At 40.6% G+C, this 23,874-nt stretch overlaps 4 protein-coding genes across 5 annotated transcripts; 3 read left to right on the top strand and 1 right to left on the bottom strand.

Annotated features, from left to right (window-relative positions):
• Window positions 1-1,862: 1,862 nt before the first annotated feature.
• On the top strand, window positions 1,863-2,464 carry LOC110893295. Its single transcript, XM_022140408.1, has 2 exons — window positions 1,863-2,310; window positions 2,385-2,464. Exons 1-2 carry the CDS (start codon window positions 1,863-1,865, stop codon window positions 2,462-2,464), a joined length of 528 nt encoding a protein of 175 aa, XP_021996100.1.
• A 21-nt stretch (window positions 2,465-2,485) lies between these two features.
• On the top strand, window positions 2,486-3,019 carry LOC110893296. The gene has a single exon (XM_022140409.1). The coding sequence runs from the start codon at window positions 2,486-2,488 to the stop codon at window positions 3,017-3,019; it is 534 nt and encodes a 177-aa protein (XP_021996101.1).
• A 552-nt stretch (window positions 3,020-3,571) lies between these two features.
• LOC110893297 (uncharacterized mitochondrial protein AtMg01250-like) lies at window positions 3,572-6,188 on the bottom strand. 2 transcript variants are annotated; one of them, XM_035981032.1, is made up of 2 exons: window positions 5,084-6,188; window positions 3,572-4,854 (listed from the first exon to the last, which is right to left on the bottom strand). In XM_035981032.1, exon 2 carries the CDS (start codon window positions 4,721-4,723, stop codon window positions 3,845-3,847), a length of 879 nt encoding a protein of 292 aa, XP_035836925.1. In that variant the 5' UTR covers window positions 4,724-4,854; window positions 5,084-6,188; the 3' UTR covers window positions 3,572-3,844. Both variants share the same exon structure in this region, with proteins under 2 accessions (XP_035836925.1, XP_035836926.1).
• Window positions 6,189-9,635: 3,447 nt separating this feature from the next.
• Window positions 9,636-12,112, top strand: LOC110893298. Its single transcript, XM_022140411.1, has 5 exons — window positions 9,636-9,685; window positions 9,947-10,286; window positions 10,420-10,956; window positions 11,058-11,116; window positions 11,593-12,112. Exons 1-5 carry the CDS (start codon window positions 9,636-9,638, stop codon window positions 12,110-12,112), a joined length of 1,506 nt encoding a protein of 501 aa, XP_021996103.1.
• Window positions 12,113-23,874: the final 11,762 nt, after the last annotated feature.

Below are 23,874 nucleotides of genomic sequence, written 5' to 3'. Positions count from 1 at the left end.
GTCGTCAACCAAAAAGGGGGTATAATTCCTTTCTTGGTTTAGGTGATACCATTAGAAAGAAAACGAAGGGGCAGACGCCACTACAAGAAAGAAAGTGCCGTCCTTTTCTTTTGTCGTGATTCTTGTTCCGCGAGTTATACCCGGTCACCGTGTTCGTGTTCTAGCATTTTGTTTGTTGTACCTCGATATCTCACACGGTTAATTATTAACCACAAAGGTATATTTATTCTCATCAGTAGATTAAATATTATGTGTATCGTATTTGCATGTTTGTAACCATGATCCTGTTCGATTCACTTTTGGTGTTAATTATTTATATTTATTCCGCTGCGTTTTTATTAATTATATATTTAGTTAATAAAATATGTCAAACCCGTTTTGATAAAAAGTAAAATTAACACCACTGAATCCCAACATTAATTACTTAACAATAAGATTGTTTTCTCTACCACTTATAAATATGAGGTTTTACTTATGTTTTCTTTATAAAAAATCATTTTTATATATAAATATAAAATATCCAACATATTGTAGAGACTTGAAGGATCAGCAAAATCTCTTGATCCCTTATAATTTCACTCATGTATATGTATATACAATTTTCATAACATAATACTTATGGTTGGTTGTTATGTATCCAGTGCGCCTCTAACTACTTGTTATAAAATATGCTATCATGTGATATTTCTTTTATCATTTATGAGCTTCGAATAAGATATCTTTACTTTAAAACAAGGTATACTACACTAAAATACTTCAAGTTGTATCATACTCTTTTTAATTATTTCCTTTTTTATTGTGATAATTTTTTTAAGTCGGTAGCCCCACTATTATGCAATTTAACTTTTCTAATATTATGGTATAAATTATTTCTATTTAAGACGGTAGCCCCACTATTGTACAATTTAACTTTTCTAATAATATTATTGTATAAATTCTTTCTATTTTATGCCTATAATTTTCATTTGCATGTTAGATGTTGCACTTTTGAAATAAAGAAGAACACTTTAAATGTTTTTTAAACATTTTGTGTCAACTTGTACGTCAAGTCGATAAAACATATTAATTATGATGCTTGAAATAATCATTGTAATGTTCAAATAATATTTTGAAATAATATAAATAATATTTTGAAATAATAAAGGTATAAGGATAAGAAAAGGCCACGAAGCTCGTGTAACAAGCGACCACGAGGCACTTATTGACAGGCCCAAAACAAGTGATACGCCCCCAGTTTGTTCCGGTTGATGGCTACCCTCTTCAAATAATTTGTGGTGTTTATTACATTAAATTATTTGATTAGTTCGTATTTAATGAAATTTTAAGGTTTTTTCTATCACTTGATTTTGTAAAATTTTGTTAACCCCTTAACGAGCGTGACACATCCAATAATTACCAATTTTTGTTTGTCTTTTTTCTTTCATTTTATTATTAATTAACTCACATTATTATGATGGGGGAAATGCCACTAAAATGTAAGAAACTTTGTCAAGTGTCTCAATTAAGTCATTCAAACTTTTTTTGTCTCTCTAAAGTCACTAAACTTTAATTTTGTGTTCTAAGGCTGGAGGGTGTGGGGGCGCCACACAACCCAGTTGGCACTCTATAGCGCCCCAGGGCGCCATCGATCCACACCCCGGCGCTATGCCGGGGCGCCATTGAACGTTCGCCACCATGGTAACAGGATGAAATCGCGTTGAACGAGGATGAATGGTCAAATATGACCGTTGTCAAACGGTCGAATATTAAAAAAAATTCTTAGTTTATTATATATATAACCTATTCTAAACTAAAAAACTCACCAATCACAACCAAAACACACACCAATCACAACTAAAACACACACCAATCACAACTTAAAAATGTCTTCTTCGAGCTCGTCATCCGACGGTGTTCTTGATGATATTGTTATCGCCATGACGCAGGAGGCGATTAATTATTTGCAAGAAGAAGCCGAATCCTCTACAACGCGTACCAGACAACCGCCTATTGAACGGAATCGGTTAGCTGCTCATGAACGTCTAGTGCAAGATTATTTTTGTGAAACTCCCGTGTACGATGATGTTCAGTTTAAGCGTAGGTTTCGTATGAGCCGACGACTATTCGTTAAAATTTCCAATGATCTTGCGGGCGAATCCCCTTTTTTCACGCAAAGGGTAAATGCAAGTCGCAAAGTTGGTTTCTCTGGAATACAAAAGTGTACAGCAGCAATTAGGCAACTAGCCTACGGCACATCGAGTGATGCGTGGGATAAGTATTTGAGGATGTCGTCAAGAATGTGTCGTGAGTCTCTTGAAAATTTTTGTGAAGGTAATTTTTATTGACACTAGTATTTATTATTTTTTTACGTCGTTATTATTTTTTAATTAGCAATAATTTATTAGGTGTAATCTCTCTGTACGGGAGACGATATTTGAGGATGCCAACCGCAGCCGACGTTCCAATTCTATACGAGGCCCATTAGCGCTTACATGGGTTTCCTGGAATGTTGGGAAGTCTTGATTGCATGCATTGGGAATGGGCGGCATGCCCAACCGCTTGGAAAGGGCAACATCATCGTGGTGACCACGATGGTCCTACCCTAATATTACAAGCGGTCGCTTCTCAAGATTTATGGATTTGGCATGCGTACTTTGGCATGGCTGGTACGAACAATGACATTGCAGTTTTAATGACCTCGAATCTATTCGACGATGTCATAGACGGTGTTGCACCAGATACTTCATTCTATGCAAACGACGTGCAGTATAAGTATGGCTACTATCTCACAAACGGTATTTATCCCGAGTGGGCGACATTGGTAAAAAGTCTTTGGTGTCTAGATGACGAAAAAAGATTGTATTTCAAGAAAAAACAAGAGTCAGCAAGAAAAGATATCGAGCGGGCTTTCGGTGTGTTAAAGAAAAGATGGTTTATCATCACGCAGCCGTCGTGGATACTTGAAAAAAGTAAAATGAGAAACGTTATGTATACGTGTATCATTTTGCATAATATGATATTGGAGGACTCGGATAGTTAAAAAAATAAATATTTAAATAAAAAATAATTAGGTAATCATGATATGGGGCTCCATCCACACTCTGCAATTTAAAGGGGGGCATGATAAAGCGCCTGTGTTGACATGGCGCTAAGGTGGAGCTTAGGTGGCATGATAAAGCCCAAGGGGGCTCCATCCACACCTCATAGCCTAATACTGTGTAATTACCAAGTTATCAGGTTATCATGTTTTTCTTTTATTTTTTTAATGCTTATGTGGATATTATTTATCTTAGGTGGAATTTATAAAATAAAAACATATTATTATCAGATCATAAAAACCTACGAATGTTTCATTACTCCCAAAACCCTAGACGACATGATGAGCGGCAACGGCGACCGACCTTCAACATATGATGATCAGATTCACGATTCACCGTGTAAGATTGCTTTCGTTTTTTGTTTTGATCAAGAAAGGGTATATCAAAATTGAAACAATTTTTTTCCTAGTTTAATGATTTAGATATAATTTATTTAATATAAACTTTAGAGTTAGAGATATATAATAATTTACATTGATTTTTTTTGAACGGCCGACAAAAATTCATTTTATTCATTGTAGCAAGATGCTACCCACCATATATATAATAAGTTCAACACCACATCCTTACAATATTACATAGCAACTAACCAACAATATTAAACCGACTCCAATCCTCCCAAGTTATTGACGCCATTTTTGACCAATTCTTTACCCATAGGTACGCCATTGACTTTATCTCATCTAAAATCTTCGTACTGTTCGGAACTGCCTGCCTGAACATCACCTCATTCCTTAGCTTCCAAATACTCCAAAAAGCAACAAGAATCACTCTGCATGTAGCGCTTTCCTTTTCGTGCTCATACCCGCACTGATCTCGATCTCATGTAAAGACAACAAATCATTAATACCAAAAGCAATAATAGGAGGAATCGTGCACCAACAAGCGAGATTCTGCCAAACCGATTGCGCGAATTGACATGAAACGAACACATGCTCGCTAGTCTCTACATAATCACCACACAAAACGCACATCAGATTTTGTACCGGTACATTCCGATCCGATAACGCTCCTCTAGTTAGTAGCCGATTCATGTCCGCCCTCCATGCCACAATACCAACCTTCTTCGGGACCCAGTTGTTCCATTCGAATACTCTGTCTGGACGGTGCCGGTTAACCGAGCCGAGGGTCTTTTTAATACTAGCCACACTAAACATACCATTATCTTCATACTTCCAAACCCATTTATCTCTACCCATGGAGAGGCCCAACCCGCCGATAATACCCAACAGTTGCTGAAACTGATTATTTTCTATCACGTCTAATACAGGCCGCATCCAAGCCCAATTAAAAACCAGCCCATCGTCGCCTGAGGTCATACGATCAGCCACCAAACAAACTTTATTTGTTTCGGCCTTAAATAAATCTGGGAACATGATATAAAAAGGGACCTGATCGGCCCAACTGTCCAGCCAAAATAAAATACTCCTGCCATTAGCCAATACCGCTGAGGAAGCTATTTTCAGGTCAATATTCGCGTTGAGAAGCTTGTGCCGAATGCTACAAATATTCTTCCATGGGCCTGCAATTGAGTTTTTAACCGGAATGTCGTTCCACGCCCTAGAATTATGATGGATAGCCCAAATTACCCTTCTCCACAACCCATCCTTTTCCGTTTTAAACCTCCACCACCATTTTGCCAGCATTGCCAGATTTGCATCCCTGAGAGAACCGAACCCCAGCCCCCCTTCTATAGGTGCGATTGTTTTTTTCCCACGCAACCCAATTCATCTTAGCCTTTTCCTCCGAACCTCCCCAAAAGAATACTCTTCTAATGCTATTCAATGATTCAATAACTTTAATCGGAGCTTTAAATAGTGAGAAATAATATGTAGGTAGTGAATTCAACACTGATTTGATTAGGGTTATTCTACCACCATAAGAAAGTGTTTTGGCCTTCCAAATCGATAGTCTATTTTTGAATATTTCTATTACCGATTTCCAGTTACGAGCTAAATTCATTTTGGCCCCAACTAATAGACCTAGGTGTTTAAACGGGAACATACCTTGCTTACACCTCAACCGATTTGCCATATCTTGAACTTCATGCTCACTTACCCCGACACCAAAGATGCTACACTTAGCAAGATTCACTTTTAAACCTGAAACTAAGTAGAAGCATCTTAGCATCCGTCGAAGATTGTTGATATTCAACGGGGACCACTCGCCAACAAACATCACATCATCCGCATAGATCAAGTGAGACAAATATGGACCATCGTTAGTGACTTTTATTCCTTTGAACAAACCCGTGGATTCAGCTTCTTTCATAATACCAGACAAAGCCTCCATAGCCATGACAAATAAAAATGGAGACAATGGATCGCCCTGACGAAGCCCACGAGAGCAATCAAACTCCCTGGTTGGGGAACCATTAACAAGAACATAGGCTTTAGCGGAGCGTAGTGTAGCCATTACCCATGCTCGCCATCTAGTAGGGAAGTTCATTTGCGTCATCATCGAGTCGAGAAACGCCCAATTGACCGAATCATAAGCCTTATTGATATCGACTTTAAAAAACATACCACACCGCTTATACTTTTCTAACCAGCTCAAGATTTCATTTAGCACAAGTGGCCCATCCATAATATTTCTCCCAGCCAAAAAATCCGATTGTTATTCAGAAATTAAGCTCCCAATACCCCTTTCAGCCTATTAACAAGCACTTTAGATATCACTTTATTTATCACACCGATTAGGCTTATTGGCCGGAAATACGCTGGACTAACTGGATCCTTAACCTTTGGAATCAAGGCAATGAAGGAAGAAGTGCAACATTTATTAAGCGAGCACTCCTCATAAAAACGACCGAAGAGTTTAATGATATCATCCCGAAGACCTGACCAACATTTTTTGATGAACTTAAAATTAAACCCATCCGGTCTCGGTGCACGCTCGCCATCACATTCCCAAATGGCTGCTTTAATTTCCTCCACTAAAAAAGGACTTTCTAACATGCTCGCCTCATCATCAGAAAGGGTAGCTAGATTGGGACACACTAACATCGGTCTACTAGGCATAGGCTCGGTGAACTGATGCTTAAAAAAGCCAAACAAAGATTCCTTAATTAACAATGGGTTCGTAACCCAAACACCATCAATCATCAACCCATTAAGTCTATTCGTACTAATATTAGAATTGATAATATGATGAAAGAACGAAGAGTTTTCATCCTCTTCTATGCCCACCTAGCTCTGGATTTTTGACGCAAATCTAAGTGTTTCAGCCGATCAAACTCAGCCATAAAGTTCCTGCAATCCGCTCTTTCGGCCAATTCTTCATCTGAAAGCATCCTTTCCTCAACCAAGTTTTCAATAAAAGCCAACCTACTCTTTTTCCCACCATAAATACCTTCCTTGTTTTCCTTTACAACTTTAATCCAAGACTTTATTCGATTTTTTAACCAACAAAATTTAATAGCTAAAGCAAGATCCTCTGGGCCAGAAAAAGAAAACGTATCGCAAATTTGAAGCAAGTATTCAAGAAAACCACGGTACTCGAACCATGAATTAAAAAACCTGAACGGTATGTGTCCGAAATCAGACTGAACTGTATATAAGATATTGGGTCGGTGATCAGACACTACCCTGTCCACTGCAGTTACCGATGCGTTTGGCCACCTCTCCATAAAGCCTAGACACACCAGAAATCGATCCAATTTGCTTAGTTTTTTGCCATTATCTGATATGTAGGTGAAATTCCCTCCTCCCATATTGTACTCTGCTAATCCAGCCGAATGGATGAATTGGTTAAAAGCGTCAGCATTTGCTTCGACAAATTCTGAATTCAACCATTCATTCGCATTTCGTACATCATTAAAATCACCCATCAAGACCCACAACCCTTGTAGAGAGTTCCTAACCCCCATTAACTCCAACCAAATGGACCTCCTACTAGCCGCGTCATTAGGCGCATAAACATTGACGAAATTAATCCGAGACTCCGATTGAACAAGAGTACCTGAAACAACAATAAAGTACCTGTTATAAAGAACGTCATCGCACATGAACACCGTTGGGCACCAAAGACATGCCAGTCCCCCGAATCCAATCTGACTTACGAGTATTACGCAACCCCTCAAATCCAATCTGAGTATTACGCAACCCCCGAATCCAAGAAATTGAACCCCATAGCTTGTTTTTAGCCCACGAATCCAATCTGACTTACGAGTATTACGCAACCCCCTCAAATTAACAGACAGACAATTCATCATGAACAATTATCAACACCCTCCTCCACAATGAGCTTTTCAGCCTCAGATTCAAATCCATTAAGATTGATGCCAATAAGAGAGCCAATTCGAATGGTTTCCTCAACTTCCACCCTCAAATTAGACAACTGATTCGACTCGTTCTGAACACAGTCCTCCCCCGGAACCGATTCAGGTATGTCAGCGCCTCTACCTGGATCACGAACAACTGGGCTTGTGTCATCTAGATTTGGAATATCAAAGGATACCTCCTCGCTGCCATATTTATCACCGATTGGGGAATTCAGATCTAACTGAACAACTGGGGACGTCAGCGTACAAAATAAAGGTCTTTGGGCCAGACCTTGGATAGACCCAAACGATGGTGGGCTCCTCTCATCCCTATTCCTTTTCCCTAAATTCACAACCGGTGTTGGGCCCTCCCCTCCAAACAAATCATTTGGCCCACTAACGTTCTCACCCGGATTAAAGTTGTTTGGGCCACAATCCTCTGCATTATTATAATACGCTGACTTATTTGACTTATTCCCGTTCCCTCCATAATTATTAGAAACTTTAGCCGCATGCACCCCTTCCCCATGCAGATTGCATGTCTACATACTGCCATGAATACAGCCTGACTTTTGGCCTTCTGGAGCCGTTTGGAATTCCGGCGACCTACCGTTATCCACCGGAGAAGACTCTTTACCTCCGGTCTAAAAAACTCTCTCCCCGACCATCTCCGGTTGTTGGCCATCGACTTGTTTGTTAACTTCACCAGACAAATTATGCCGAATTTCACCCTCTTCGACTTCCTCCATATCATCCGAGACATCATCTTCCTCGGCCTCCGATTCCAGTTCTGAATCACTGGTATCTACCGTAGAATCATTGTCACGATTAATCATCCACTGTTCACTGGATTCCGAAACCCAGGCAATGACAGTCTTCTCATTCCACTTAATAACCACTGCCTCATTAATTTTAGACATAAGAGATGTTACAATCTTAACCGACCCTGATGAATTGTCCTCATCCTACCAAAAAAAGGATGACTTTTGTATTACATCAACAAACTGACTACCAATTTTATCAAAGAATGAGCCATCCCGGATAAGGAACGGTACACCAGAAATGTTCAGAGTAACCAAACGACTAAGTGGAATATCATCTCCATTCCATAGGTAGAACTTAGAAAAAAGCTTGTGGAAGAAAATAGAATGCTTCTCCAAATAATCCTTCGCTGACGCCTTGTCATTACGCACGTAATCATAAACATCACACCTCCAATATACGACAGCCCAACTTCCGCCAACCCTTCAACAGTTAGTGCTCTTGTGATATTGCTAATAGATTGAACCTTTTTAGCAAAACCAATAATGGACCTGCCAATACAATGTAAAGGATACAGAGAACCTTTTCCATCCACCGTGACAACCTTAGCACCCTGACCATTCTCCTGTATTTTACCCCTAACCAGGTCAGCATAGGCCGCCATTCACTCCGACCATAAGTATCCGGGGAATAGTTAAACTTATTATGGTCTTTGTCATACTTTGCTAATGATACGGCAGCTTTCATGCCAAACATCTTCATGGTATTCATCGACACTAATGTCTCCTTCATATTCTCCACCCCCACATACCGGACAAAACCAAAACATCTCCCCCGTGCATCCCTTTTCCGAGACACATACACGTCCGAGATAAAACCATATGGTTGGAATGCCCTCCATAGAATATTTCTATTAACTTGATCCGATAAGTTTTGAATCAGGAAAGTCCACTCAACTCCATCCCCTCTACTTTTCCTTTTTTCCAGTATTGAACATTATTCCACGGGCCACCATTGTCAAACTCTCCTTGTCTTTCATTCATCATTGCCTTTTGGACTACCACAGAACAACCGAAGCGACGAATGGATTATACATAAACCTGATTAGGGTGAAAGGTTAGATCTAGATGAACACCAATGATTTGATCGATTAAACCCCGCACACTAACCAGATTCAAGCATTCATCGTCGAGCACACTAAGCGTTTTCCGGGCGGCGAGAAGAAAGAGAGAGAGAGAGAGAGAGAGAGAGCGAGTTTTTGCTTACTACAGTAGGTCACATGTTACACAAAGAGAGAGAGAGAGAGAGAGTATTTACATTGAAATATAGCATTGCATGCAGCACGAGTCGGTCAACCATATTGGTCTGGTTAAGCCAGGGAAATCATTGGTCTAGTGAAGCCTTGTGTCACTTAAAGGGAGCATATAGCATTGCATGCATGTACTAGCTAGTGAAGCTAGGGAAATAATTATAAAGCAGAGCCACTTTTAATGTACAAAACAGATATGACAGTATATGTGTATTGTTGTTAAACAATGGTTGTGGGTGAAAACAATACACTGATGAAACACTGGGGACTGTTTTGGTAATTTCACTTCGATAAAAAAATGCATGAAATTTTTAAAAAAATTCCTTGCACACTCCTATAAACTGACTTAAGGACCCATCGATTGGCGCCTGGCTTTCAGCAATATAGTGTATTTTTTTAGTTATTTAACTAATTTGTAGTTTTTTTGCTATTTATATTCAGCAATAAATAGTACAGAAGTTGGGTCTCAAACAACATTACAACATGAAGATGATCAAATCGAAAAGGACCCTTTTTGAATCTACTTTATTATGACAGTGATAGCGAAAAGGATGATCGTATTGAAAAAGATGACGAGGCCAGTTCCGCTGAAGATTGGAGTGCAAATGAAAAGGATTATGACAGTGATGGTATTGAAAATATGGAGCGTGATGTTGTATATCCGAGCTACGATCCAACAATTAATTGGAGATTGACCAAACCTATTCTAGGAATGAAATTTGAGAGTCCTAAACAACTAAAGGAGAGTTTAATTGACTATGGAGTATCAAATAGTTATCAATTAGAGTTTACAGTCAACGACTATCGTAGGTTACTGGTGGTATGTGGGGAAGAAAAAACTGAAGATGAAGAGGATCATGAAGGAAAAAAGAAGAAAGTCAGGACGTGTCCATTTAGGCTTTGGGCCTCAAGGCTTACAGGCGAGGATTCATTCCAAATAAAAACACTAAACTTAGAAACACACATGCACAAGAAAGTATTGTTTGGGCTCTCTTGTTACATACTATTAGATTGCAAAACGGTATTTCAAACAAATAGTTGAAAATCCGGAAATTAGCTTAAGGCAAATGCAGACCGACATCATGAGAAAATTTGAATGCAAAGTGAGTATTGGTCAATGTAGTAGAGCAAAAAAAAAGATTTTGGATGATTATGAAGGTGGTTTAAAAGAACATTATGCTAGACTTTCGGATTATAAAGCCGAGATATTAGAGACCAATCCAGGGAGTACTGTGAAGATGGCTGTGAATGAAATGGAGAATGGAGAAGTTTACTTCAGTAGTTATTATATTTGTTTTAAGGGTGTCAAAGATGGATGGATAAATGGATGCAGAAAAGTTCTTGGTTTAGATGGGTGCTTTCTAAAGAATAGTGGCCAACTACTAACGGCTATGGGAAGAGATGCCAATAACCATATTTTTCCTTTGGCATGGGCTGCTGTGTCTGTTGAGAATAAGGAAAACTGGAAATGGTTTCTTAATCTAATGAGATATGACATTGAAATGGAAAGTGGACTTGGACTAACTCTCATTTCAGATCAACACAAGGTATGTGATTACTATTCATATGCAGTTTAGTTAGTTTTACTTTTTTGTTTAACAGGGGATATCATAATCAAACTATTTTATATTGTTATTATTTTCATTAGGGAATTATAGAAGCCGTAAAGGATGTGTTTCCTTATGCTGAGCATAGACAATGTGTAAGGCATATTTATGCTAACTATAAGAAAAAATATCGCGGAGAACAATTTATAAATTTATTTTGGAAAGCTACAAAGGCAACAACCGAGGAATATTTTGAGAAGAAAATGGAAGAATTGAAAAACATTAACAAAGGGGCATATACCCATCTAACGGAAAGGAATTCGATTACTTGGTCAAAGGCTTTTTTCGAGCTTAATAAGGCATGTGATGCGTACGAAAATGGCATGAGCGAAAGCTTCAACTCGCGCATACTATCAGCATGACGGAAACCTATAATTACTATGCTAGAAGAAATCCGAGCATTTGTGATGGAAAGAATATTTTTAATGGCGAAAAAAGCTGGAAGATTAAAACGTGATGTCTGTCCGAAAATCAGAAAAAAGTTAGAAGACATAAAAAAGGATCAAAGGTACGACAAAATAATTATTATTTTTACACTTTTGGTATTTTTTATTAATTTTTTAAACTTTTTAGTAGGTTTTGGAAGGTAGTTCCAGGTGATAACACCGTATTTGAAGTTAGAAGTGAAAAATATGCGTGCGTGGTGAACCTTGATGAAAAAACTTGTAGTTGTAGATTATGTCAGTTGTCAGGCATACCTTGTGTTCATATAGTGGCAACGTTGTCCTTCGTTAACAAGGACCCAGAAACTTTTGTTAGTTCTTGGCTTAAAAAGGACATGTTCAGAGTAGCATACAAATATCCGATCAAACCACTAAGAGGAAGTACATTTTGGCCCAAAACTGATGATATAAAACCGTTACCTCCAAATGAGAGACGAATGCCGGGTAGACCAGCAGTAAAGAGGAAAAGAAGCACTGATGAGAAAGAGAAAAAGAACCCGAAGGTTGGAATTGGAAGAAAAATGTCTTGTCAAAATTGTTATGAAATGGGGCATAATGTTAGGTCTTGCAAAAACGAGAAAAAAGACCCCCCACCAAAGGTGAAAAGGCCAAAAGGTAGACCTAAAAAGCGTGGTGCAACGAAGAAAGTCTAACATGATTTCGTGTTTTTTTTTTTTTTTTTTTTGAGTTATCTTTTTGTGACATGAATTTTGGACGATGTTGCCTACGTTTTTTGTTTATCTTTTTGTGACGAACATATACGATGGTATTGAAAGTTTTGGTTTATCATTTATTTTTCATTCATCATAATATTTTATAGTCTTATTAGTTTAGTATAAATCACAAAAAAATACCAATACGATTTTTAAAATAAAAAAAGTGTTTTTGTTACTCATTCAAAAAGTACAATTTTTTTCTTTAAAAAATCTCAATCGTAAAACTATATATATTATTAATTTTAGAATAAAAAAAATCAATTTTTTAGAGAAAAATCCATGTCATTAATTTTATTTTCCACATCATATTAAAAATTAAAAAAAAAAGATAATAAAACCTGACACATCATCATTACTAACCTGGTAACCTGATAATTACATAGTATTAGAACATCAAATGAAACTTGAGTTATTTTATAGAGACAAAAAAAGTTTCAATGACTTAATTGGAACACTTGTCAAAGTTGGTTACATTTCTACGAAGTTACTGTCACACCCTAACCAATGGCGGAATCATCGGGGCCTGGCACTGAGCGAAACAGATTGTCCAGAAGTTTCCACAACAACTATTAATACTATTCAGTTAAATGATACGTCCCATACCATATGCCAAATAATACAATATATTATTACAGATAACAACTAGGCAAATATTCTGTTCCGACAACTCAGATTTAAATAAAACAATTTAAATATTGTTCAAATGCTCCTAAAGACCTGGTCGGACAAGATCTACAGACAACTATGCTCTAGACGCTTGATCCTGACAGACAACTATTTGTTGGGGGCCCCTAGAGCTTTATTCTAGCCTCGCTTTCCTAGCAAGCAAACATCTTAAACACCTTTCACATACGTTAAAATAAAGTCAGTACATATAATGTAAAGGTGAGCATACAAGTTTGATAATAGCATATAGAGTTCGAAATAGTTTACGCATAACCAGCACGTACACAGAGGAAAACGAAGCATGTTAATTATCGACATGGATCTATCGATACCAATGACTGCGGGTTGACCGTCCGAGACAGTTCGCAATACATGATTACCACCGTAATCCATGCAAGTAATTGTCCTTAACAACCCCCGTGTGAATGGGTGCTGAGTCCAAACTATAGTACTACGTCGTTAAGGCAGGTAGACAGCATTCCACGTGTAAACACAATCAACAAGCATTCATTTAGTCACGTAATACATGCATAATGGTTAGCGTTCAAATAACTTGAGTAGTGTGATCGATTGTGTTTTGATATAAGTAACGTATGTAACACCCAAAAGTGCTAAAAGCAAAAAGGGATCGAGTATACTCACAGCGATTGATTGATGGATTGAAGGGAGCGCTTGAGAGTAGGGTTAGCCTGAATAGTTCGATAGTATGACTAGGTTGCTCGAACAGCAGGTTCGATCGAATAGGTTGCTCGTTCGGCTAGACAATCCGTTCGGATAGTCTGTTCGATCGGCCGGTAGGCTCGATCGGCTGGACTGTTCGAGTGGATTGTTTCTTCCTTTGAGTAAGATGTGTTTGTGTATGATGGTTTGAACTTTTGAAGTTTTCGTTGTAGTATTGGGGAACACTGAAGTGTTCTTACCTTTCAGGTCGATCGATCGAACGGTCTGTTCGATCGGCCGGCTTAACCGATCGGTTAGGAACGTCGGTAGTAGTCCTCAGCAGGATGTCACTCGATCGATCAGCATGCTCGATCGGGTGGCACTCCATACTACGAACGAGTTGTAAAATCGATTAAGTGTTGAAGCATAGTATCTCATGATCCAAGGAGTAACGTTATCCAACAGCTCGTTCGATCGAACATCACCTCGTTCAATACCATACTTCATGAAATTGTCAAAGTGTGGGGGCCATATGCTAGCCGGTCGGCTGGCCTGGTCGATCGGCTGGCATGTCCGATCGGTTGGGTTGTTCGTTCGAACAGCCTAACCGTTCGGCCAGCATCCTGACCTGGTCGGCCTGTTCGTCTAACACTTGGCTGTTCTGATTATTTGACGTTATATTGAGGTAGTTTGACAACGAGCTTAACCAGGGAACCTTCGTTCTTACTTGTTTCTCCTGCTCGGACAGGAATCACCCAAGTCCGGCCGGTGAACGGTTCGGAGCGGCTTGTTTAGCGTTTAACCCGAAGTCGGTGAACCTCGTAGATAGAACCCGAATCTTGAACCACACAACCACTAGAATGATTAGTGAGTTGGCTCAAGCTCCGTTTCTACCGGTTTTGAAGGCATTGAGTGTAAAAGAGTTGAAAGAAAGTTAGAATTCCTTCTTTCAATCCTTCACATCATGTAAATGTTTAGATCTTTGATAGATCTTAACTTGTTTATGTGGAAATTGGTTAGATCCGAGCTATTCATGGTGGAATGAGGCCAGAACATGATGTTCTTGAAGAACACCATGATGACATCATCCTAGAATGCTTAGATCTTGATGATTTCACGGTTAGAAATCAAGATTTGAAAGATAGAAAGGTGTAGGAGCATGTTTTGATCAAGAAAGTACAAGTTTTAGGATGAAAACTTACCAAAATCGGAAGAAATCTGAGAAAAGGTGAGGAGCACAAGCTGGTCAGTCAGAGAGTTTCCAAAAGTGGAAAGAATGACAATGACAGCCCCATTTATAGGCTCCAAAAGAGGAAAGGGCTGGCCGATCGGCTAGGCATCCCGATCGGACAGGCTGCTCGATCGGACAGTCCGTCCGATCGGCTGGGCTGTTCGATCGGCTGACAGCCTGATCGATCAACAGCCTGGTTCGAGTGTTTGGTGCGACGATTTTCGATATTTCGATTTCGATTGAAGACGATACGAGTACGATAGAGTTTCCTATTCAAATTACTTTCAGTTCCAACTACTATATCTAACATACAATCATCTATATTTCACCCTATCCTTACGTTACCATTCGTCATAATTCGATTTCGATTGCATTTGATCTGAGTTTCGAGTTTCGATTCGAGTTTCGATTGATCACCACACAAAACATAAAGTAAACACGCACAGGTAACACATAAGGCACACACACACGTATAACAACAACCAAAGTTTGCGTAATTCGAGATTCGAGTTCGATGATGGCTAGATCGGTTTGATTACTGATTAGTTAACTTTATCGCATTGTTACTTCCTACTATTCACAGTCGTAAATCGGTTCGTGTCGATTAAACATTTGATTACTTCGATTAATTCTGATTAACAACACTTACTCCACATAATACAGGTAAAACATAAAATAGACTAATTACAGTCAAATAAGTCAAAGTTGACTTGGACTTTGACTTTGACTTTGACATTTGAAAACACGGGGTGTTACAACCTCCCCTTGTTTAGGGAATTTCGTCCCGAAATTAGGCTCGAAGCTGCACAGCACCGTGACTTACCAATTTGACGCTCCAGATCTTCATTTGAACAACTGCGGGTACTTGGCCTTCATGTCGCTTTCGAGTTCCCAAGTGAACTCCGCGCCTCGTTTGCCTTCCCATCGGACTTTCACCATAGGGATGCGCGAGCGTCTGAGTTGCTTGGTTTGGCGATCCATGATTTCGACAGGCTTTTCCACGAAGTGTAGCGTTTCGTTGACCTGAAGATTGTCGAGAGGTACAATCAGATCATGATCAGCTAGGCATTTTCGGAGGTTTGACACATGGAAAGTAGGGTGGACGTTACTGAGTTCCTCCGGTAGTTCAAGTTTGTAGGCGACTTTTCCGATCCTTTCCCGAATCTTAAAAGGTCCAACATATCGAGGCGCTAGTTTCTCTTTCTTGCCGAATCTGACCACGCCCTTCCAAGGTGATACCTTTAGGAGTACGTAGTCACCAACGTCAAATTCAAGGGGCTTGCGTCTTCTATCGGCGTAACTTTTCTGTCTATCCCTGGCTTTCGACAAGTTGTCTCGAATCTGGAGGATTTTGTCAGTCATTTCTAGTAGTAACTCGGGACCGGTTAATTGCGAGTGACCGATCTCGTGCCACACAATAGGCGAACGACATCTTCTTCCATATAAAGCCTCGAATGGTGCCATTTGTATGCTGGCATGATAGCTGTTGTTGTACGAGAATTCAACTAGCGGTAGGTATTTGTTCCAACTACCACCGAAGTCTATAACACACGCACGGAGCATGTCTTCAAGAGTACGGATCGTTCTTTCAGTCTGTCCCTCGGGTTGAGGATGGAATGCAGTACTCAGGTTAAGCGACGTACCAAGGGCCGCTTGAAATGTTTCCCACAATCGCGAAGTAAACCGAGCATCACGATCTAAAATGATGTCACGAGGCGTACCATGATTATAAATGATCTCGTCGGTGTAGATTCGGGCTAGTCGTTCCACCTTGTAGTCTTCCCGTATCGGTAAAAAGTGGGCTGATTTGGTCAGACGATCAACTATAACCCAAATGTTGTCATGACCTGATGGCGTGGGCGGAAGTTTGGTTATGAAATCCATAGCTATACTCTCCCACTTCCATATGGGGATCGGAGGTTGTTCGAGTAAGCCAGAAGGTCATTGATGTTCAGCCTTAACTCTCGCACAAGTCAGGCAACTTCCAACATAGAGGGGGATATCCCGTTTCATACCCGGCCACCAGTACTTGTAACAAAGATCCTGGTACATTTTATCGGCACCGGGATGAATAGAGTATCGGGATTTGTGGGCTTCGTTCATTATAATCTTTCACAAATCGGTCCGCTTAGGGATCGAAATTCGGTCCAGATAATAGAAAATCCCATTTGCTTTGCTTACAAGCTGAGCTCCATCGTGATAGATTCTCTCCTTCTTCAAAGTGCGTTCATTAAAACAGGCATGCTGGGCTTTGTGGATGAGAGCTTCGAGATCATGCTGGGCTTGGGTATTGCGAATACTAAGCAAATAACTCCGTCTGCTGAGTGCGTCGGCTACAACATTTTCCTTGCCTGGATGATAACGAATCTCACAGTCGTAATCGCTAAGAAGTTCTACCCATCGGCGTTGACGCATGTTAAGTTCTTTCTGATTAAAGATGTGTTGTAAACTCCTGTGATCGGTGAAGATCGTACACTTGGTACCATACAGGTAGTGTCGCCAAATCTTCAATGCAAAAACAACTGCGCCTAGCTCGAGATCGTGGGTTGTATAGTTCTTCTCATGGATTTTGAGCTAACGAGATGCGTAAGCTATAACCTTGTCCCGTTGCATGAGAACACAGCCAAGACCAAGGTTGGAAGCATCACAGTAGACAATGAAATCGTTGTTTCCGTCCGGCAACGTGAGAACAGGAGCATTGCAGAGCTTGCGCTTAAGGGTTTGAAAAGCAGACTCTTGTTCAGTTCCCCAAACAAAAGACCTGTCTTTATGAGTAAGAGCGGTAAGCGGCACAGCGATCTTAGAGAATCCTTTGATAAATCGTCGATAATAGCCCGCTAATCCAAGAAAGATCGGACTTCAGACGGGTTCTTTGGCGTAATCCAACTTTTAACTGCTTCAATCTTCGCGGGATCGACATGAATACCCTGACTATTCACGATGTGACCCAGAAACTGAACCTCCTCCAACCAGAATTCGCACTTGGAGAACTTGGCATAAAGTTGGTTCCCCTGGAGTAACTCGAGAACCAAACGTAGATGTTGCGCGTGTTCGGCTTTCGACTTGGAATAAATCAAGACATCGTCGATGAACACGATGACGAAACGGTCAAGGTAAGGTTTACACACGCGATTCATCAGATCCATAAAAACCGCGGGCGCGTTGGTTAGACCAAAAGGCATAACAACGAACTCACAGTGACCATATCGAGTGCGAAAGGCTGTTTTGGGTATACCTTCCTCTTGTATGCGCAACTGATGATAGCCTGAACGTAGATCGATCTTCGAGAAACACTTGGCACCTTGCAGCTGATCAAATAAGTCATCGATTCGAGGCAAAGAGTAACGGTTCTTGATTGTCAACTTATTCAATTCCCGATAGTCGATGCACATCCTGAACGACCCATCCTTCTTTTTGACGAAAAGGACTGGTGCGCCCCAAGGAGAGGTGCTCGGGCGAATGAAGCCCTTTTCAAGTAACTCCTGGAGTTGGTTTGAGAGTTCCCTCATTTCGGATGGCGCGAGTCGATAAGGGGCTTTGGCAATAGGGTTAGCTCCAGGAATAAGATCGATATGAAAGTCGATATCACGACTTGGCGGCAGTCTGGGAAGATCATCAGGGAATACCTGAGGAAATTCACAAACCACTGGAACGTCTTTGACTTCAACCTGCTTTTTCTTTTCCTTCTCCACTACTACAATGTTGGCCAAGAAAGCGTTGTATTCCTTGCAGAGATACTTGTTAGCTTGGACGCATGACATGAGTTTGAGACCTTTCGAAGCTGTTTCACCGTACACACATAATAGATCACCATTCGCGAGCGAGAATCGAATCATCTTTTCAAAGCACACAACTTCAGCATGGTTTTCGCAAAGAAAGTCCATGCCTACTATGACGTCAAAACTTCCGAGTTGCATCGAGATAAGATTGATTGGAAAGATGTGATTGTTGAGCTCGAGGGTACAATCACAAAGAACAGAATTAACGGAGACAGTTCTTCCAGTAGCAACTTTGATTTCGAATGACGAGGGGAGATAAGAACGCTTACGACTAAGGAGCTTCTCGAATTCAAATGACACAAAGCAGTTATCGGTTCCAGTATTAAACAAACATGATGCATAAATACCATTCACAAGGAACGTACCATTAACCACGTTGTTGTCAGCCTGGGCTTGACGGGCGTTGATGTTAAAGGTTCTGGCACGGGCTGCTTGCTGTTGCTGCTAAGGCTGCTGCTGTTGCTGCTGCTGGGGTTCTTGTTTCACAACCCTGTTCAGGCACACGTTTGCAAAGTGGTTAGGATCACCACATGCAAAGCAGACTCGAGCATTGACCGCGGGTGCTTGAGCTGCAGGTTGGCCTTGAGGGGCTGGAAGTAGAGCTTGATGAGCGGCGGCTTGACGGGGACCATAGCGGCAATTCGCAGTGAAATGCCCGTAGAGGTTGCAGTGGGCGCAAAAATGACAGGCGATTCCCACCGGGTGATGGTATGAGCATGTCGGGCAGAGCGGGTGGGGACCTGTGTAAGCGCGCTTAGCTGGCGGCGCATTGATCACTGGAGCTTGTCGATGGTGCGACTGCTGCTGAGCCTGTACGGCTTGCAGAGGGGCAGCAGTTGTTGTCACAGCACAGTTCTTGTTGCTGGAGATGTTGTTGTTGTGCTTCTTCTTTCTTCTTGATGACTTGGAGGGTTGGGCAGTGGTGGTGTCGACGGTCGATGCGGTGGTGGCTTGGTGCAGAGACTTGGTATGCTTATCCCAAAAACCAGACTTTACCCGCTTGTCATTGATCTCAGTGGCAAGCAGGTAGGTTACTTCAATTGATGATGGCTTGGCAGCATGAACGAAAACACAATCGGGTAGAGCTCGAATATACTTCTTGATGGCCATGTCTGACGTCTTGACTTGATCGGGACAAATGATGCTGAGCTGTTTAAAGCGTGCAGTCAAGGCAGCGTTATCTCTATCCTTCTGCTTAATGTTCCAAAACTCGTCCTCCAGCTTTTGGCGTTCATGGGGAGGGCAGAATTCGTCCATCATGATGGCTTTCAGCTCCTTCCATGTCAGCTCATAAGCTGCATCATTCCCGCGTTTGTTTCGTTCGGCCGTCCACCAGTCTAGAGCTCGGGACTGGAAGACACCTGTAGCATTGAGGGTGCGGAGATTTTCTGGACAGCCGCTTTGGCGCAGAGTGACTTCGATAGAATCGAACCATTGAAACATAGCTGTTGGGCCATCTTCTCTGGTGAATTCCTTTGGTCCGCATGCCTTGAACTGTTTAAAGCTAAAACCAATCTTGTTGGTATCTTTAGGAGCATCGATTCACGACTCCTCAGACGATTTGCTGGAGTTTTCAAAGACATCGCTCACAGCTTTTGCCACACTCTTGGCAATGATAGCAGCGAGACGCCTGTCTCTCTTCTCTTGGCGAGTAAGTGGGGTTCGGTGTCCAGATGTCGACATGGTCTGCAACAGACATTGTCGTAGGGTCTCAGACACAACAATCGGATCTCACCTCACACGTCTACTACTTACTAAAGCTTAGAAATACGTCGAAACACGCATCACGTAATCACATAAGCACATAGTCACAGATTCACATAATCACAGAAGCACATAAACACGTAGGCACGTAAAGCATAGAGGCACATAAGCATTTAATCACAGAGGTAGTCAGAATACAGAAACCTATCATTCAAAGCTCGCGAGTCGTTCGTATATAGCGATCGCGTATAGTATATCGAATAGTATCGTAAAATCGTATAGTGATGTGTGTAAAATGCAACATATAAAACACATCAATTAAGGCATAAAACTAACCCTTTTTAAGTACTAATGTTGGAAAAAGAGTGTTTTTGTCTTCCTTTTGTATTTTCAGGATGAAATGAGCTCAAAATCACAAAAGAAGCAAAAAGACCACTAATTCTACCATAAATACAAGAAAAGGAACAAAAGTGGACTGCCCGGACCCTCAACGGCACCTCCCAAGGCAAAAAGAAGGAAACAGAGTCTGAACACGCCCCGTGTCCAGCGAACACGGGGGCGTGCCCAGGAAGCAGCAGAAAAGACAAACCAGTAGAAGCTTCCATTGCCCACCATGGGGCCGTGTCCAGCGAGCACGGGGGCGTGGTGAAAGTACAGCAGGCGCATTAATTGTAATTCGCAATTACAATTAATGAAGAGAGAGAGTGTCAGGCGGGCACGGGGCCGTGTCCAGCGGACACGGGGCCGTGTCCAGCCTTCTGTTCAGCCTATAAATAGAGGAGCTTGGCTTCATTCTCTCTCATCCCTTGGCACACCACCTCTCTCACACTTCATCCACCACCCACCACCACCATAACACCATCATCCACCACCATCATCCATTGTCCATCGTAGAGTGTGTGAGTCGTCTCGGGATCCAAGATTGATCGTAAGAGTTCTTGACAATCAAGGCCATGTTTGCCTAAGTCTCTTACATCACTTGGTGAAGACAAGTGTTTAGTATAATACTTTTTATTTTTAATCTTTTGCACTTTTTATTTGGTTTTGTATTAATGACTTTAATAACTAGTTACTTATGTTGAAGGTGATCTTTCCTTATCGTTTGTCCGTGGTGTCTTGGCGTTATTTTACTGTCTATATAAAATAAAAGATTTTCACCATTCATATCTCCACGGTCTATATGGAGGTATGTTGGCTACCTGGTCGGGGGTTAAGGGAACGGTTTGGTAAGGGTCTTGCCCTTGTTCAGCGTTTAGAGGTCCTGCTTGGGACCTGGGTCAAATTTAGTAGGATCTCCTTCAATGCCCATAGGTATTGGATGGCGGGGATCCAAACTCTTTGACCCCCTCATAAGTTAACTACTATTAATACTATAACCCGGCTATTTAGGACTGTATCCCTGCTGACTCAGACTACTTAGCCGAGGGTAACGTCACCGCCAAAAGCGGGGCCTACCACAATTTGCATTAATAACTTAATTCATTATCTTTCAATAATCCGACCCTTTAGGATTGTATCCTTGCTGACTCAAACTACTGGGTTGAGGGTAACGTCGCCTTCAAAAGAGGGGCCTACTACAATAACTAAGATAATCTCTTAAACAAGTGCAAAAGTGCGAAAATAATCAAAGGTTATACTAATACACATGTCGGAACCAAGTGATTCATCTTGTCTATCTGTTTTTATTTTATTTTTATTTTCAGCATTTAGTTAGTTTTTATTTTTCTTAGTTTAAAACATTTTTCTAACCTTTTTGATTTGATTAGACGTTGAGGATAAACCGGTATTAAAAGCTCTTGTGTCCTTGGACGACCTCGGTATCTTACCAACACTATACTACGTCCACGATGGGTGCACTTGCCCATATGTGTGCTTAGTGTTAGTAAATATCGTGTTTTATAAATTTAAAACTTGACTAAAAGTGTAAAAAGGGCTTAAATATATATCCAAAAACATATATACACTAACACGCATCAAGTTTTTGGCGCCGTTGCCGGGGACACAAGGATTTTAAGAAAGCTTAAAATCGACGGCCTAATCAGTTTTTCAAAACCTTTTCAAAACGCGCGCATTTTTTTTGCATTTTAGTTTAGTTTTGCATTTTAGTTTAGTTTTGCATTTACAGTAGCCTGAACACGGGGCCGTGCTCGCTGAACACGCCCCCGTGCTGCATATTTTTTAGTTAGATACCCAGATACAGAGTCTGAACACGGGGCCGTGCTCACTGAACACGCCCCCGTGCTCAACGTGACCAGTAAATTTAATTAAAACGCCCAGATACAGTCCTTGAACACGGGGCCGTGTTCACTCAACACGGGGCCGTGTCCAGCTTCTGTCTCCGTCTTATTTTTGTTTTCTGGTCCCGAGACTCAGTTGTGATCTGTTGAGTGATTCTTATGGATCAATACTCAAGAGGTTACAACTACACCTATGATGAGGATGATTATAGGGGTAATTATTGCACTAATTGTCGTAACACACGCTCGGTTCAATATAATAACTCATATCAACCATCCAATTCATACAACCATTATGAGGAGCCCAGGTACGAGCCATCAACTTCATACACATCCTATGAAGACCAAATGTATGAACCTACTCCCTCATACTCATATTTTGATGAACCAAGGTATGAGCCATCATACTCATACTTTGAAGATTCAACATATGAGCCACCACCTTCATACTCTTATTATGAGGAACCATGGCGTGAACAACCCACCTCATATGAGTACTATGAAGAACAAAGTTTCGACCCTTATCCATCATATACTTACAATGAAGAACAATGGTGTGAACCATCTACTTCATATGAGTATTATGAGGAACCTAGGATCGAGCAACCGGATTCAAGCTTTGGGGATCCAAATTCTTTCAATCTCACCGAAGTGACCAATAGGATATTAGAACACATTAAAACTATCGAACGTTGTATAAAAGAATCTCGCGCAAGGGAAGAGGAATCCCGCGCAAGAGAAGAGCTAAAAAATGATAATAACGTAGAGATAGTTGAAAGTGTAAAAATGGAAGAACAAGAAAGTGAAAAACCGACACATGAGTTAAACAACGAAAATGGTGAGTCCGTTAATGTTAAAATTCAAGAAGAGTCTAATTTTGAAAAAATTAACCTCTTGTCACCTACTTTCGAAAACCATTGTTTAATAACCCCTCATGCCAAGTTTTTAAAAGAGTTAAACACTAGTGCTAAAATCAAAGACTTAGTAAGTGTTAAGTTAACTAATGATCAAACCTCGCTAATAAAAGAAGATCCTTTTGAAATTAACATTACACCGGTTCCATGTTTCTTTCAAAATTCATTTATTAGTAATATCACCATTGATAAAGATCTTTGTGTTAACATAATGCCTAACTATATTTTTGAAAAATTAAGTGTTAGTGATTTTACTCCACTTCAAATACCCATTTTTCTATCCGATCGGAAAGTAATGAAATCAATCGGTGTAGTTGAAGATGTTTTGGTTCAAACAAACCAAATGGTAATCCCAACCGACTTCGTCATCCTAGATGACGCCCCCTTAGTCTTGGGAAAACCTTTTGTACAAACTCATAAAGCTTTGGAAAACCGGAAGTACAACAATCTACCTCTTCAATTAGGGGCATTCAAAAGAAGCATAGATCTTGAGCGCTCAATGAAATAT

Source organism: Helianthus annuus, chromosome 12 (assembly GCF_002127325.2).
Source record: "Helianthus annuus cultivar XRQ/B chromosome 12, HanXRQr2.0-SUNRISE, whole genome shotgun sequence".
Taxonomy (NCBI): domain Eukaryota; kingdom Viridiplantae; phylum Streptophyta; class Magnoliopsida; order Asterales; family Asteraceae; genus Helianthus; species Helianthus annuus.
The sequence above is the reverse complement of the archived record's forward strand: the minus strand, read 5'-3'. Positions and strand labels throughout refer to the sequence as shown.

Excerpts from the sequence above, each read along its gene's own strand:
- LOC110893297 (XM_035981032.1), bottom strand. The coding sequence starts at position 4,723 with ATGCTGGCAAAATGGTGGTGGAGGTTTAAAACGGAAAAGGATGGGTTG.
- LOC110893296 (XM_022140409.1), top strand. The coding sequence starts at position 2,486 with ATGTTGGGAAGTCTTGATTGCATGCATTGGGAATGGGCGGCATGCCCA.
- LOC110893295 (XM_022140408.1), top strand. The coding sequence starts at position 1,863 with ATGTCTTCTTCGAGCTCGTCATCCGACGGTGTTCTTGATGATATTGTT. Across the intron at positions 2,311-2,384 it reads TCTTGAAAATTTTTGTGAAG|GTGTAATCTCTCTGTACGGG; the intron begins GTAATTTTTATT and ends ATAATTTATTAG.
- LOC110893298 (XM_022140411.1), top strand. The coding sequence starts at position 9,636 with ATGGTTGTGGGTGAAAACAATACACTGATGAAACACTGGGGACTGTTT. Across the intron at positions 10,287-10,419 it reads ATGAAGGAAAAAAGAAGAAA|ATTGCAAAACGGTATTTCAA; the intron begins GTCAGGACGTGT and ends ACATACTATTAG. Across the intron at positions 10,957-11,057 it reads TCATTTCAGATCAACACAAG|GGAATTATAGAAGCCGTAAA; the intron begins GTATGTGATTAC and ends TATTTTCATTAG.